The 16,937-nt window shown below is 35.9% G+C and overlaps 1 protein-coding gene across 1 annotated transcript in view; it reads right to left on the bottom strand.

Annotated features, from left to right (window-relative positions):
• Positions 1–3,243: 3,243 nt before the first annotated feature.
• Positions 3,244–16,937, bottom strand: part of RORB (RAR related orphan receptor B) — a 245,007-nt gene continuing 231,313 nt past the window's right edge. Inside the window, exon 10 of the mRNA XM_074208546.1 lies at positions 3,244–10,584. Within this exon, the coding sequence (XP_074064647.1) occupies positions 10,429–10,584 (156 nt within the window). The 3' untranslated portion in view covers positions 3,244–10,428. The remainder of the gene's footprint in view (positions 10,585–16,937) is intronic.

Genomic DNA, 16,937 nt, shown 5'->3' on the forward strand with positions numbered 1-16,937 from the left:
ACTACAGCTCAGCACTCTATTCATCGTGCCAGATGCCAGTACATATCTATTATATCAGGAGCTGATAACCTATTTTGCAAAGTTATTTTATCACATTATCTCATCTGACTCTAAAATTTACTCTGTAAAAAAAACAAACAAAAAAAGATTGGGGCAGGTACTATGATGAGGAGCAGCTAGGTGGCACAGTGGATAATGTATCAGGCCTGAAGTTATGAAGACTCATCTCCCTGAGTTCAAATCAGTATACTTCCTAGCTGTATGATCCTAGACAAGTGATTTAATCCTATTTTCTCATCTGTAAAATGAACTGGAGAACAAATGGCAAGTCACTCCAAAGATATTGCCAAGAACACCCTAATAGGATCGTGGAGAGTCAGATATGACTGACAGGATTATAAAAGGACAGAACTTATGATGTGTGCCTTTTATGTATGAAAAAAGTGAGGCTCAGTTAATTTAGTTGATTTGCCCCACACAATCAATCAATCAAAAAACATTTATTAAACAGCTGTTGCAGAGCATTGTGCTAAGGCTAATTTTCAAAGTATGTTTCCTTATAGCAACCATATGAGATAAATAGTGCAGCATTTTAATATATATTTTTTCATATAAGGAAATTAAAGCTGAGGAAATTTAAACCACTTGCCTAGGGTTTTATAATTTATATGAAGCTGAACCTGGATGGAAAGAAAGGGCTGCTAGATTGAAATATGTTTCATCCCTTCTCATTGACACTATCTCTTGGCAGAGCCAACATCTCAAATTTTGGTTCCTTTATACTGATATTTTGGTATATTTAATAAACTATAGCTAGGTGGCTTATGAATAGAATGCCAGACTTGGAGTCAGGAAGACCTGAGTTCAGATTCTATCTCAGACATTTATTGACTGTGATTCTGGACAAGTCACTTTACTTTCTTTAGTCTCAGTTTTCTCATTTGTAAAAATGGGGATAATATCACCTACATTACAGGGTTATTGTGAAGATCAAATAAAATAATTCGCATAAAGTGCTTTGCAAACCTTATTTCCATGTAAATGCTAGTTTTTTTTTAGAAAAATAATAACAACAATTGACTCAATTGACTATTAGAACTGGAGACCAAAATCTTGTCTTCAATTTTCATATGGTTCAGTTGGTAGTACTGAGAGAATGATTCCATTCCAAAGCTTTAGGCTTCACTTCTGCCCTCAGCCAGGTTCCCACAGATGTATATTGCTGATGATAAGCAGCTCTGGAGAAAGACTGTGGATAGATAGCTCAGTCCAAGCCATGACTTCCAAGAAAGTGAGTACATAACAACAACTTCCAACATGGAAGATAGCACGGTATTATAATTCCTACCAGTTCACACTGGGGGGAGGGAAGGGTTTGCAAATACACCCTCAGATTGAGCTGAACTCTCATTTGAAAGGCACACTCTTTAATGATTTAAGCGGTGATTTGAAAATGGGCAATTAGAAACTGATGGGCAGAAATAGGTCTTTAGAAAAAATCTGTCAGTGTGGCAGAGATTCCACAATGGCAACTGTTACTGCTGCCTCTGAGTGACAGCCACTATATGACTGGCCCCCTCCAACTGGGACTTTGCTGGAAATACAAGGTCAGAGTACTTATCATGACCAATGCTTGAGAACTAGAGGGAACTTTCAAAAGTTTTTCTAAGGCTTTCTCTGTTTCTTTGAACCCCATTAGTTTCAATCTGTGTTGCACTTTGCCCAGCCCCACCCACTCACATTCTAGTGAGGTTTGCTAAGAGGTATTCTATACTTGGCACATTTCTATACCAATAAAACCAACTCAAGACTGCTTGAAAAACCTTATTCCTCTTGCAAGCCTGTCTTCTACACTGAGAAGTTGGATTATCCCAAATGAATCACAGAATCTCCAAATCCGAGAATTAGAAAGGACTTTATTGGTTATCTATTCCAATTTACCTCCTACGCCCCTCCCTCCACCCTCCATCCCCCACCTTCTACAGGGACTAGATGTTGAGTGCTAATCAGTTAATGGTTCATTTTAATGGTGGAACTGCTTCATTTGGATGAAGGAGATTTGTCCATCAAAAACACAAAATATAGGTGGAGATGGTGGGGATAAATAAAATAAAAAGGATTAATTTTGGGGGGTGTTTGGGGTAAAGAACACTATATTCCTTATTAATTTGCTGCAATTGTCTTTCAACCAAGGGACTGAAGTGTATAGTCCTTGATGCTAGTGTAGTTTCAACTTCAGTGCAGAAAAAGCTCTCCCAGCAACATATTTCAAAGGTCTGCTTTTGATTTACATAATAGATTGGGAAGGTTCCAGCTGCCCAGATGGATGACTGGTCTGTGTTTTGTACTAACCTCACATGCACAAAAGAAACTGAAAGTGTTTCCTTCTTGAGGTTTTCCATCCTGCCCTGGGATATGCTTTTCCTAGTCCAGGTCTACGTGGCTATAAGTATTTTCAGCAAAAATAAAAAAAATAAATCCTATTTATTCGTTGGTCAGGAATTTAGAAAAATTACAGTGGTGCTGATAAGAAGCATTCACCAAGCTAGTTTCTAAAGTCAGGAACTTTCACAACCTCCATCATCACAATGAAAGAAGTGCCAGGCAGCATTTTTTTCATTTTTTTTTCATTTTTTAATTTTGTTCAGCATTAAAGGAACTTCATAAACATTGATTGTCATTTACAGAAAACATTCAGAAATCATGTGTGCATTATCATGGAATGCTAACAGTATTCAACTAATAATTTACAAGACATAAAATAAGACAAAAACCTATTACATTCTAAAGTAATATAAAACCTTTTTATTTGACAGGGAGTGCTGTTGTATTCTAGTATATGATTAAAAAACCTCAATGCTTACTTTCTAAATGACTCAGGCTGTAGTTTTACTCACATACACATAAATTAGGGCTTATATATTAAACAAGGAGAGAGAGAGAGATCAGAAAACTGCAGATTCAAAAACTATATATGTCACTGGATTCATTTGTGGTTTGCCTTTGACCGCTAAAGGCCAATAAAAATACATTATTATAATACAATTAAGCTTCAGAAAAAAAAATCAGTGTTGACTATAAGAGGCATTTTTCTTTAGAAGGTATTTCATGTTATGCTTTTTTTTTAGAATGAATAATATATATATTTTTTACATACTTTTCATTCGGCAATGTAGCTTTTGTACACTACCAATAGTGGTGAGCATGCTTAGTAAGAGAAGCAAACCACACCCCTCCCCTCCCCCACCCCTTAAGATACAGCAATGACGAATATCTACAGCCAAGCACCAAATAGCCCATGGTTTGAACATCTGGGGGACTCAATATCGTGCTTCATCCTACCAAGAGCAGGTGGAAATAAGATAAAAAACATTAAACTTCTGAAAGTTGGAAGAATAAGAAAATCATTTTTCTTTCATAATCCTAAAAGCAAGGAAGCATTGTCAGGGATTTCAAAAATATTGGAAAGATTCATTTAAATCTAAATATCTATTTTTTTTTTTTTACAAATCGATCATCATAAAATACTAGTGATTCAAAGTTATATTTGGAATGCAGGAATAGCATCCAAGTGCATTGGACTTGTTCCTGTTTGTGTTGCTATAGCCATTGATATCTTGGTTCTCCCTTCCCCTCAACTTCTCCCAAACCCTCCCCTATGTTCTTGAAAACATTTTATTTGGTGAAGGTCAGTTATGGCTTCAGATTACAGTGAAAGAGTGATCTGACCTCAGGTTTTTAATAAGAAATGAGTGTGTACAAAAATATTTTGCTCATCAGAAAGCAGACCTTCTCCTTAGATATTTCATATTGAAAAATCTAGAAAAGTTAAATGCTGCAAGGACAAGAAGTACTTGCCTGGGCAACCTTTGATCATTCTCTTTGTTAGTTTTCAAATTGTCTGGTTCAGATGCATTTTCCAGATTTTTAGGATGATATTCAACACCCAGACCCCCAGGACAGATTTCATTGATAGACCTGTCCTTTTATCAGTTGGTAGCATACAATCAGAGGCATACATGTAAAATCTATAGCTGGTCAGAATGCTTCCCTATCCCAATTGGTTTCCACTAAAAACTGAGCAGCTCATGACACTCATAGGAAGCAAGTACAGAATTTGCTTGTTGGTGTTCTTTTCCCCTCTAAAAAAATTGTTACAAAGTCTTATGCTTAAACAGAGACATAGAAAAAATCAGTGTATTCACTGTCCTGAGATATTTACAGCAAAAATTACAGAGACAGTGTACATTGTAATAGACCTTCCACAAGCATATATTAAAAGTAATTACATCTGAAAAAATATTTTATTTTTCTTCTACATTTCTACAATACATACTCAGGTTTTTTTTTGTGTGTGTGTCCCCTCCCCCCCATTACTTTCTTTAGTCTTAGTCAGATGAGGCAAAAGGTACAGTGATTGAAGATGAGATTTTGTAGCTTTCCAGATACCTAATTTGTGTATGTATGTTTGTGTGCGCATGCACAATTGACCACATGCATGCTGTAAATATCTAGTAGGTATGCACATGTTTTCCATAGATTACAGCTATGATAGCATTATTTAAAATGGGGATCTCCTTCCCAACAAGGGCAAATGCATCCCCTATTTCAATGAACTAGGTTTTGCAGACATAATCCAGTTTTCTCTTGTGCTTTATTTGTGACCACAAGTACAATCACTGACCTGCTCTCTCTGGTTTGCTGGAGGTCATGCAAGAGGCAAACATTATTTATTATAGCTGATTTACTTGGTAGATAATTCAGAGACTTGGGGGGAAAAGTGCATGAACAAAATCCCCATCTGCTACCCCAAAATGCAAGATCCACACTGTGGAGCAAAGGAGGGCCAAATTACTATTATTCTATTATTAAATCTTCAGATATAAAGGGAAAGTCCCACACAAACACACTTAAAGAAAAACATACACTCAAACAAAACATAGTGCATTTGAATCACAGAAGAAGCTGCCAAATATATCTAATTACTTGGTTTTAGTAAGCTAGGAGACTAGTTAAGACAAATAGAAGGGCTTTTTAGTAGTTACCATTAAATCAAATAGCCATCAGGCTGTTTTCTAATTATCCAACTGGTCTCTACCTATATTACTAGACTGTTGGAATTTGTTGCTTCCAATAGTGCTAGACCAGCATGGAAACCAAATTGAGATAAAAAGGAGTAAGAGAAAAAAAATCCCATTGTGCCAACTGTCATTCTATGTTGTATCTTTATAGAGGTGGTCCATTGAAACAGGACACATATTCCTGTCAATGGACTGTGTCCATGTTGCTGTATTAAGCAAGGACCGTGGCTACTTCCTGAAACAGCCAAATGCTTCCTCATATCAAAAGTATCTCTCTTAATAGCAGCAGCTTCCTCTAGTAGTTTGAAGAGATATACAACACACTGCTACATCTCTGGCATTTTGGTTTTGTCTTTATTTTATAGGAGATAGAGTGCAAAAATTTTCGTTTCATACATATACCTTAAGATTATTGCTGCTCTATCTACTGATGTCTCCTGCTATTCTAAATTAAGTAGTTGTCTGTTTGCATGACCTGGAATATGGGAGTACTTACATAGGCTTCTGAATTAATTGTCAGCAGTATTAACCTCATTGGACACAAAGATCTCTTGAAAAAAATAGTTACTGAATAATTCTTTCTCCATTTTTCACCTGAGCAAGGGAATTCTTACTATAGCAAACAGATGGGAAGAAATATCTACAATAAAGGCAAAGATGGACAGAAGCTGTCTGTGATCTCATAATGCCAGACAGTATTTCAGGTAGCCTGACTGGTGTATTAATTGCTGAAGTGGTGAATCAGCTTAGAATCTGCCAGATGTCTCAGCAAATAGAACACTGGACTTGGAGTCAGGAAGTTTTGATTCAAATCTGGCCTCAGACATTGTCTAGCTAGATGACTCTGTATAAGTCATTTAACTTTTGCCTTGGAGGCAGTTAAATGGCTCAGTAGATAGAGTGCTGGGTCTGGAGCCATCAAGACCCGAGTTCACATCTGGTCTCAGACACTAGCTAGGTGACCCTTGGCAAGTCATTTAACCTTTGCTTTAATCTACTGGAGAAGGAAATGGCAAACCATTCCATTATCCTTGTTGAAGAAAACCTCATGGACAGTATTGGTATGCTATCGTCCATGGGGGGTCATAAAGAGTCAGGCATGACTGAATGACTGAACAAAACAAGTTTAGAGTTAATCCTTGGGGAACTAGCATACTTGGGATTCTGGTCTTATTTACATTGACACATGGGTTGTTAGTTCTCTAAAAATTCTCCATTTATGGTTTGACTTGAAATGCTGTGGAGTTCTAAGTAGTGTGGGATAAATCATAAGGGAAATTGCCAATATAATTATACTGGATCCTTGCCATAATGTCATCTGATTAATAATAATAATAGTGTTATCTTAGAATTTGGTTGACTTGGATTCCACCAAAGGGATCTAGCTACTTGGAATTTGCCAAGAAGATCTGAAGGGTTGGATTTGGAATCCAAAGACCTAGATTTGAATCCTGACTCTGCTCTGTGAAACCTGGGGCAAATAACTTTTATCCTTCTTGACCTTTATTTACTTATCTGTAAGATGGAGTTGGAATAGATGACCTCTAAGGTTCCTTCCAACTCTAAATCCATGATCTTAAAAACAGCCCTATAGGGTGTTGACTCATGGTGATGATACACTAAAATTCCTTAGTGAAATTAGTTTTAAAGCTATGACAAGTCCCAGCTAAGGTTATACTTATGACAGCCTCAGGCCCTGAAAGTTGGGGTTGAGAAAGGATCAACCAGATTTATAATAGATTACTCTGCCATTTTCCTGGTTTTGGCTGGGAGATAAGCTGTGGTATTAAGAGAGCAGTTTGGTTCTTTTGCTAGTCAATAGACTTTAGAGAAGGGGGTTGAATTGACTTTAGCTAGTATGCTATCTGGGGAACAATGGCTTTTCACTTTTCAGTGAATTGAGGCAAATAGTGACAGTGAATTCAGGTTCAAGCATTTAGTGTCTTATAGCTGGCCTGAAAGCCTTGTCTGGTAGGGGAAGAAAGGGAAGTCACTTATTACTGCTTATAATTTTGTTCAAATTTTTTCCTGTTTTTTTCTCCCCTCATTCTTGATGTATATATTTTTTTTTTAAAAAATGAAACATCCCTGAGTGGAATACAGTGCAACATCTGCATTAAACAGTGATTGTCATTTACAAAGAGTGAATTGAAAAGGATAGAATGTGGCTTCTCTGTAGTCTCACGTTCACTGTATCATAGACAATTGTTGATTCTCATGGAGATGAGACAAAGTGCTTGAACATGGTGTGGTGTAGCTATTGGCTAGAGCCTAAGGGAAGGAAAGTTGTTCACATCAGGTTTCTATTTCTTTACAGATGTGTTTTTGAAGAGATGTTCAAAAAAGGCATAACAGATTTCAGGGCTACTGACAGCATGACTTGATTCTCTCTGGTCTGGATTTGGAATTTTTCACAGTCTCCTACAGTAAAAAATTGAAGTATTTTCTCCAGGTCCTGAAGTGGACATCAGAGTGTTGATTCCTTTGGTCTCTTATCTTGGCTGGTGGGAGGCATGATGGGTCAGTTAGATTTTAGTCCCTCTCCCATAAGCTACAAAAAGCCACCAGCTTTAAAGTTTCAAAGTAGCTCTAGGAAATGTGGCAACTACTCTAGTTCAAAGTTATCTCTTCCAGGGGCAAGTGTGGGGGAGTTGTTCTCCTACAAATTCACCCATGGGACCAAAGTGGGGGGAAAAAAACAAAACACACAAAAACACACACACACACATACACACACACATTCTGCCTCTTCATAAGTCGATTCAATTAAAACCTCTTGGGAAAAATGAAGGAAACACATGATTCCCAGTGCAGCTGAATAAGAATTAAAGGCCAACAATGGAAAACACTAGTATAATGGAACTAGGAAAACAAAGTTTGACATAAAGTTCAAAGCTCAAAGGGAAACACCAGGCAAACACTTAGAGCTTTTCCTATCACAAGCCAATCATAAAACATCTATTGCATTTGGAAACGGCTTGGTTTAATGGAGTGCCTTCTATTACCCTGTTTTCCTAGCAATCAGTAAAGTAATCTTTCCATTAGAAGGAAATATGACTCTTGGAATTAATTCTTTATACAAAGCGCTAGCAGGAGTGACATTTACGCCAAAAAGAATTGAGTCCCTGTAGCAGCATAATAAGCCGTCTACAGCTGTCTTCTTCGACACCCAAGGTAATTTGGTTCAATGTAGTTAAATTAATTGAATATAACAGTAGTTGAGAATGAGATTCATTATTTTAAAGCCTTTTTTGTTTCCCCCTATCGGTTTGGAATTCATCAATCATTAAGGGAAAAAAGCCTCCGGTTTCTATCTGGAAAAGGCAAATGCCACCATTCTGATTATCTTTGAATTCTTATGTGCACTGGGGAAAGATAACCTCAGGAGAGTTTAAAGGCTAAAAATCCAAGTTTCCATTGAGGACTGACTGCACCTATCTAAAAGACACAGACATTATTCCTGTTGTGGGTTCCTCCCTTCCAAGGAGAAAAGGCCATCTTTTAATATAATGGTGACTTCTGTTAATTTACAAAAGGATGGCATAATTTTCTTTATTTTGTATACCAAGTTTTCCCTCTCATAATCTTCCATGACTATCAGCCATGACCCTCAACCAAAAGAGAACAGGCATAGAAGACTCACGGAGTTTAACTTCTTTCTGTGGAACAATACTATCAGGAGCAAAAGGGGAAGTGAGGATCTATGTACCACCAGCCCAACTTCTCTAATCCTGAGATACTCTTACAGTGTACACACATATATATGTATATATAGTTAAGTCTATAGGTTGACTTTTTGTGTTCTGAAATGCACTTTTTATTTCCTTAAAAGATTGAACAAGTATTGATATTTTAGTACTTAGTTTTTTAAAATATAGTCTAATTCCAAAACAGTATGTCCTTTCAAGACTCTTTCATAGAAGTCAATTACTACTCCTCTTTTGCAATATCTAATCTGAAGTTTTTAAAGAGATAGAGGCAGGGACATAGAAAGACTGAATTAGAGACTGAGAGACGGGGAGAGAGAGAGAGAGAGAGAGAGAGAGAGAGAGAGAGAGAGAGAGAGAGAGAGAGAGAGAGAGACAAAGATAGAATGAAGTCCCCAGAAATATAGAAGGTACATATGTGAAAATTTAAATTTATTGCAGTTCTCTCATTCTCATATAAGAATATGGGAAAATAGTGAACCCCCAAGAGCTTATTTTTGCCTGGTAGTTACTCATGATGCTTTTACTTCATCTGAATAGTTTATAGAACTAAATATTTGCATAAAATGGCACCAACACCTTTATGTTTCCATTGGTCACATCAGTTTTTTATCTGAGTCTGATTTTGTTGGTGATTATTATCCACAGCCTATATTTCTCATTTGATGCTGCTATTTGCTCTGAGAAGAAATCACTTTTATAACTAGAGATTTGGGAAAAAAGAAAAAATGTTGCATTTTCTAGTGGAAAATGTCCAATATTTATTGTGTTGGGTCAACAACTTTTCCAGTCACAGATCCTTATAATATTATTTGTTACCTGATTCTTAGAACAGGAAAAAATCGTACTCTCCATTTGAACCCTCCAGACAAGGCTTTTGTACCATGACTGCAAATAGAGCTGTTAGTATAGAGGCTGTCTTTTGTATCCACTACTTTTTGTACATGAATTTGATACCATTCTGCCATTGGCTATGGTTGACTAAACTCTGGTTGGCAAAGCAAAAATCCAGATTACTTAACATAAAGCTAACACGATACACGGAGGGTAAATAATACAAGAAAGCCTGACTGAACATCCTTTGCAAGTAGGCATGGGATTTTAAGCCACAGTATATGTGCATGTATAAGTAATAGTCATATATAATATATTCAAATATTATATACTTATTACATACATGCGCAGTACTTTTCAAGACAGCTACAAATTTCCACATGCAATTAACTATCTAAAAACATAGAAATAGGTAAGTCTAATAAGTGAAATTTTCTTAAATTATATCTGAACAATAAACAGCAAGAGTAATAATGTAAGGTACCGCTCTGTTCTCATTTTTTTTTATCTACAATAAAATTCTATGAACAGTTGTCTCCCAAAACATACCCCAATAAAATTAAAAAAAGATAACACCCAGTGTCCTATATTTGTATATTTATGGTCAGTTTCAAAAAGAAAAAAAAAGAGCCCCACTCAGGTGCATATTTACATTCTTCAAACTGTAGCGGTGAAAAATAATTCTATTAAGTGCAGGACATTCCTAGTGTTGCAGTAGTGACATTTTTCATAAGTCTTCATGAAAGCATTGCTTTTGCCTTAAGAGTGACATATTCCAGAACCACATGACAGTTCTGTGTTCCCCTTCATTTGCAGACTGTGGTACAGTCAGGGTTGAAAAGCTCCTTATATAATGGAGGAAACAGTGTGTTCACTATATCAGGATGAGATTGCTTAAATACCTGCAGTTTCTCTCCGTGTAAGTTGCAAACTGCCGTGATAGTCGGTATCTTGGCTATCAACTGTATAAGGAATAAAAAAGAGAAAGAAAAAGGGAAGAATTGGTTTAAAATTTTGGTCATTGTCTTCTTTTTTACAGTGTCTACAGTCTGAGTCTTTCCACAGTGGCATTGAATGAAACCAAGTGATTAGGGCTAAAAGTATGGAGTGAAGTCAGGCAAAAGATTTTCAGAAAGAAGAAAACCAACTTCATGTATCAAGTCAACAATTCTTACTATATACTGGGATATAAAGAAAGGTAAAAAACATTCCTTGCTTTCAAAGAGGTCAAGTCCAAAACATGAAAAAACAAAATAATGACAGAGTTAATTGGAGCTAATTAGAGAGAAGATACTAACATGAAGGGGGATTGGGAAATACTTCTTGTAGAAGGTAATGTTTTAGCTGATATCTGAAAGAAGACAAGAAATTCAGAAGGTGGAGATGAGGAAGGAGAATTCAGGTTAGGGAACAACCAGAGAAAAAGGCATAAAATAGAGAGATGGGTTATCTCCACCAAGGCACAGCTCAACCAGTAAAGAGGCTGGTCAAAAACTTTAAAAAAGATAACTAAAAAATATAATTGACAAAGAGGTATCCTGTAAGATATTCTCCTTCCTTCCCGTTACTGACCTCATCCTTTTTTATTCATTCACATACTTTTATTATGACCTCCAAAATAAGGGAGGAAAAGGACAATAGAAAAGTTTGAGTGTCAATTTGGCAAGCTTTTTCTAACTAGGTGATATTCTGAAGTAAGAAATTTTGGCTCTTTTTTTCTTTCATCCAGTAACTAAAGAAATCATTCTTGTGTGTAATAATTTTAAAATGGCACCAAGATCATAGCTGTTGATTTGTATTTAAAAAGGATACAGAAAACACAGTGTAACATGAGAAGTAAACTTTTTAATGAAGACAACTCCAAGGCCTATAGAAGTTGACATGTGAAAATAAGGTGATGTTTGTTCATGTAATGGTTAAAGTTGGATATGAAAGCAGATGCCCCTTACTTGCCCTATGGTTCTAAATATGCTACTGTGGTTTTTTTTCTTTTACATATTGAAGAAGTAATACCTAATTCATGTGTAATAGAAGAAAAACTAATGAAAATACTGGAATATACTGATTCCCAAAGTAGAATTGCTTTGGAAAATGATGACAATTTTATTTACCAGTTAATATTCCATCCAAAGAAGACTGGCAAAAGTCATTTTAGGAGAGCTTTTTCAACATCACAATTCTAAATAGAAGTGGGTATTGTACATGCCAAGGAGGAAAATTGCACAAATATCATTATATTTGTATAGTCATGCCTTATGCAAGGTATTACTAATGTTATTTTACAGGAATAGGTAAATACTTTATAATCAAATTCCTATATAAAGTAAAAAAAAACTTGCTATAATTTTGTTTAGTTGACCTCCAATCATATCATTGATTCTGTACAGCTAGTGATTCCTCTTTAACCTAATTTTTCCTAAAATTATATTGCTGTAGACCTAGTTAGTGACTTGAGATGGGAATATCTGTGCAGTAAAGAGGCTGAGGGGGCAATTAATTAATTATACCTTACATCAACCTTATAGCTAAAAAGATCCCTATATCCTGAAACTGAAAAAAAGCCCAATGTGAGTCTAATCACAATTTGTTACTTTAAATTTTTTTATTCTTATTTTAAGTACCAGAAAAGAACATTTTCATATACATAGCTGAATAGAAAAAAATGAATTTGAAAGTATGAATCTTTATTCTGTATTTATTAAAAAGTTACATAAAAATCCAAGATTACTTTTAAAATTGTCCTACTTACCTGTTCTTTCAATTTGAATGATTAAAAAAGAGTTTTTTAGTGCTTTAAAAATTTTACTATAGTGGGCGGCTAGGTGGTGTAGTGGATAAAGTACTGGCCTTGGAGTCAGGAGTACCTGGGTTCAAATCCGGTCTCAGACACTTAATAATTACCTAATTGTGTGGCCTTGGGCAAGCCACTTAACCCCATTTGCCTTACAACCCCCCCCTAAAAAAAACCCTAAAAAAAATTTACTATCAATTTCCAACCAAAATCTACCATACCTGTTCTTTTACATATTGAAGAAGTAATAAAATTTTTCTTTTGAAAAAAAGAAATATAATTATTGAAAGCTAACTTACACATTGACCCTATTATTCTCCTCTTGTCAAAACCTTCCAACAGAGAGGAAGGAAGTATATTCTATCATTGGTCTTCTGGACTCTGTACTGTCTAATCTTCGTAGTATGTTGATCTTAATTCTGATGCTCTTATTTTCATTTGTATTATTATAGTTATTGTGAATGTTGTTTTGAGTGGTATTTAATTCACTTGCAAACTACTCATAGTTTTGAAGGTCTCTATGGGTCAGTTAATATAGGGAGGACTTGAAAGTTCATGAGGAAAATGTAATATAATTAGTTCTTGGCTTAAATAACTGTAGAAAAAACAGAATTATCAATTCCTTCTTTCTCCACATCAATTTAAATTAGTAACTGTTTCTATTAAGTATTGATTTTATGAAGCATGACCATTTTACTACTATTTATAAGTATTTTAGTTCCTTAGGTATAGAGTACCATACTAGCATATTTTGACCCAATGATGGATTTAAAGGAAATTAATATGTTTAGAATGAGAGTTGGTATTTTATCTCCACTGTTGGTTTGTGGCTCCTGCAAAATTGATAATAATTTATTTTTAAAAGTAAATGCAGATTCTCCTTATTTTCTGTGGAAAGCTAGGGTCCAGTGATGCCCATTCTATACTTTGAGCTTCTCCTTCCTTTGGTGTGCTCCAAGTTATCTGTTGCTGCTCACCTGCAAAAGGGGTCTGATGCTGGTGATACAACTTCTTTTGTATTTCCCATGAGAGCAAATAATAAATGAAAAAGAAAATTCCTCTATAAAACTATATGTTTTGGATCTGGTAGTTTTAAAAATCTCTAATAAGCCCTTGAAATAGAGGCTGCAGTGGGGGAATACAAAGTTCAGCATCAGTCTTGAGAAAAAATACTGCAGGATGCCTCTTAGGAAGAGCAACATCTTCTGTCAGGGCCCAGAAGGGCCTACTGAAGGAATCAGCAGGCAGTCACTTATTGCTCATTAATATTATGTAGTACAGCAGGGGGATGCACATTTCAAAGGGAGACCAGAAGCAGCCTTAGCAGCACTTAATGGCACAACAACTTTTCTGACAGCTGGGGAGGTGATTCAGATGCACTCAGAGGAGGAGGGAGTGGGTTGGGGTTGAAGGTTCTGAAATCTAAGGAAATTCCTTCATTTTTAAAATATTCACATTATCAAGACCAAAAAGAGCCATTTTAAGTTTGCAACATTCACACAAGTATTCCCTTATAACAGTGAAGTTTTAGTTTTATCTACGGGGTTGTCAATGAGAAAAAAATTTTTTTGAGGAATGAGAATATTCCCTTGCTCTTCCTTAGAAAGTATTTTCTCAGAAAATTAATAATTTTTGAACCTTGAAACAATAAAAACCTGGACCAGCTGTTTCCAACTGACGTGGAAAGAATGGAAGCTGGAGCTAATGAAGGTAGTGATCATGGTTCACAAGAGGCATCTAGAATGTCAAGATGCCTAACCCTTACCCCTATCCTTACCCCACAACTGGTACATAGCTGAGCTGTGATCAAAGCTTCAGAGCAATAAATAGACTCAAAGGAGCATAGATTTAGAATTGTAAGGGGATGTCAGAGACCACCAAGTCCAACCTCCTATTTCTACAGATGGATGTCTAGAGAGGGTCAATATTTCACCCAAGATAATCCAGCTAGTAAGGGCCAGATAAGGGATTTGATAACACTTGCATGGATTTGAACTGAAGTATGTCTATTTCTTTTTTCTTTTTTTTTAGGTTTTTTTTTTTTTTGCAAGGCAAATGGGGCTAAGTGGCTTGCCCAAGGCCACACAGCTAAGTAATTATTAAGTGTCTGAGACCGGATTTGAACCCAGGTATTTCTGACTCCAGCGCCGGTGCTTTATCCACTACGCCACCTAGCCGCCCCAGTATGTCTATTTCTGACTTAGACATTTTATTTCTTCTTAGATCACATGGATCACCCTGTTCCTGGGGATTGATAGCATTAATTCTGAACTCAGTAGCACGGACGTATAATTCATTTTATCTCACTGCAACATGTAGCTCTTCTTTGTCTTTCCTTTGTTTTTGTTTTGCAAGACTAGGAGGTTAAGTAACTTTCCCAAGTATTAAATGTCTGAGGTCAAATTTGAATTCAGATCCTTTTGACTCCAGAACCAGTGCTCTATCCACTGTGCCATTTAGCTGCTCAAAATATAGAACTTTTAATATTAGTTTCCCTTAGTAGCTGGGATTCCAATGCACCTAATTATCATTTGACATGATTGACCATGTATTATACTCCTTTGAAACTATATTTTCCATGATATTGGTGACACTGATTTATCTGTTTTGCCTCCTATGCTTCTTACCACCCATCTTTGTCTTAACTTTTTTCTCTCTTCATTAAATGTGAGCATCCCCTGAAGGTTTTTCTCTTTGATTAGCTTTTCTTTCTCTTTGTCCCCCTCTCACATTTCATCTACTCTGATAGCTTTAACAACCACCTCTATGAAGATGGCTCCCAAGATATTTCTAGGACTGACCTCTTTCTAGAGTCTAGCATTTAAAACTCCTTGCTGGATACTTATTCTTGGATATCCCTCTGTTATATCAAACCAGCTCCTTTTCCGGATGTGTTTATTCCTATTAATAGTACCACTGTTTTTCTATGATCAAACTGTGTAATCATCTTTAATTCTTTATTCTTTCTTGTCTTTTATATTCCATCAGGCCCAAAATCTTCTAATAGATCAAATTCCTTGACAGGGTTTGTTTTGTTTTTGACTGTGTATCTCCAACCCATAGAATGCCTAAGGTCACACAGGTAATAAGTAGAAAACATGGTATTTGAAGTTATATGTTTTGACATGAATAATGACAGAAAGTATTAATGTGGGTAGGTATGTAGATAGTAAAGTAGATGATACAGCACTGGACTTTGAACCATGAAGACTCATTTTCATGAGTTCAAATTTTACCTCAGACACTTACTGGCTGTGTCACCTTGGGCAAGTCACTTAAACCTGTTTGCCTCAGTTTCTTCATTTGTAAAATGGGCTGGAAAAAGAAATGGAAACTACTCCAGTATCTTTGCCAAGAAACTATCCACCTCCCACCAAGGTGTTAAAAAGAGTCGAATGTGACTGAAAAGACTAAACAACATTTATATGGATATTGTATATAGGTTCATTTTCCCTCCTTGTTTACTGAATTGTTGAACTTAATCCTTCTGATCAATTCTTTTGGTATTCTATTCCTTCTTTTCTTAGCTGTGAATTTGGGGATTTCCATAATCAATCCAAAAGCATAGCCTTATCTTCTAATACTCACTTTGGCTCTAGTTAAAGATGTCAATTTTTCTTCTCTTGAATATATTTCATGTTTTCTCACCTCTAGGTCTTTTCACTGATGTCTTCTATCTGAACTGTTTCCTCCTCAAATCCCTCAGGATTCAGCCCAAATATTAACTGCTTTAGGAGTAGTCATCAATTTTTAATCCCAGCCTAGAAATTATCTTTCCTGAATTCTTGTAACACTCCTCATCTGTACCACAGATCAAAAAGATGGGAATGAATCCATTTATCAAATTATCAAAACAGTATCATATAATGTCTTTCATTTTAATTATTTGTATAGAAAGCTTGTCTCTTTTCAATATGCTTGAAAATAAGCAAATAAAAAAAGCCTCAGGCATATTTGTATATCCACAACAACCAGCATAATGACTTACATATGGTAGTGGCTTAATAAATATTTCCCGAGTAAGTGAATGAAGGTGGTAAATAAGGATATTATTTTTCATCTCACCTTGGGAAAAAAGAGAAATTTTCTAGGCCACAATTTCCTCATTCATAAAATGAGGAAATTGGGCTAGAAAACGTCTCAGATCTCTCCAAGTACTAAATCTGTGGTTTCATGATATAACTGAATTCTACTTTTGAGCAGGTTTGAAGCATGAACACTGAATTGAGTCCTGGATTCTATTCCCCACTCTGTCACAATGTTGTAAGACTTTGTATGATCCAACTTGAACATGTTTCCTCCATGTTATTTCCATCTGTCCAGAGTTAGAATTCTATGTCTAATCTCTTACTAGAATATCAACTCAGTGAGCCTCAATTTCTTCATTTGCAAAATGGGAGGATTGACCATCTTGTTATCTTACCCAGGTTGGAAGTGCAGCAGTCACTTGTAGACCTGACTCCATTGCTGATTAGCACAGAATCTTTGACCTGGCTTATTTCCAGACAAGACTTGTTTGCCCTT

Source organism: Macrotis lagotis, chromosome X, assembly GCF_037893015.1.
Source record: "Macrotis lagotis isolate mMagLag1 chromosome X, bilby.v1.9.chrom.fasta, whole genome shotgun sequence".
NCBI classification, from domain to species: Eukaryota; Metazoa; Chordata; class Mammalia; order Peramelemorphia; family Peramelidae; genus Macrotis; species Macrotis lagotis.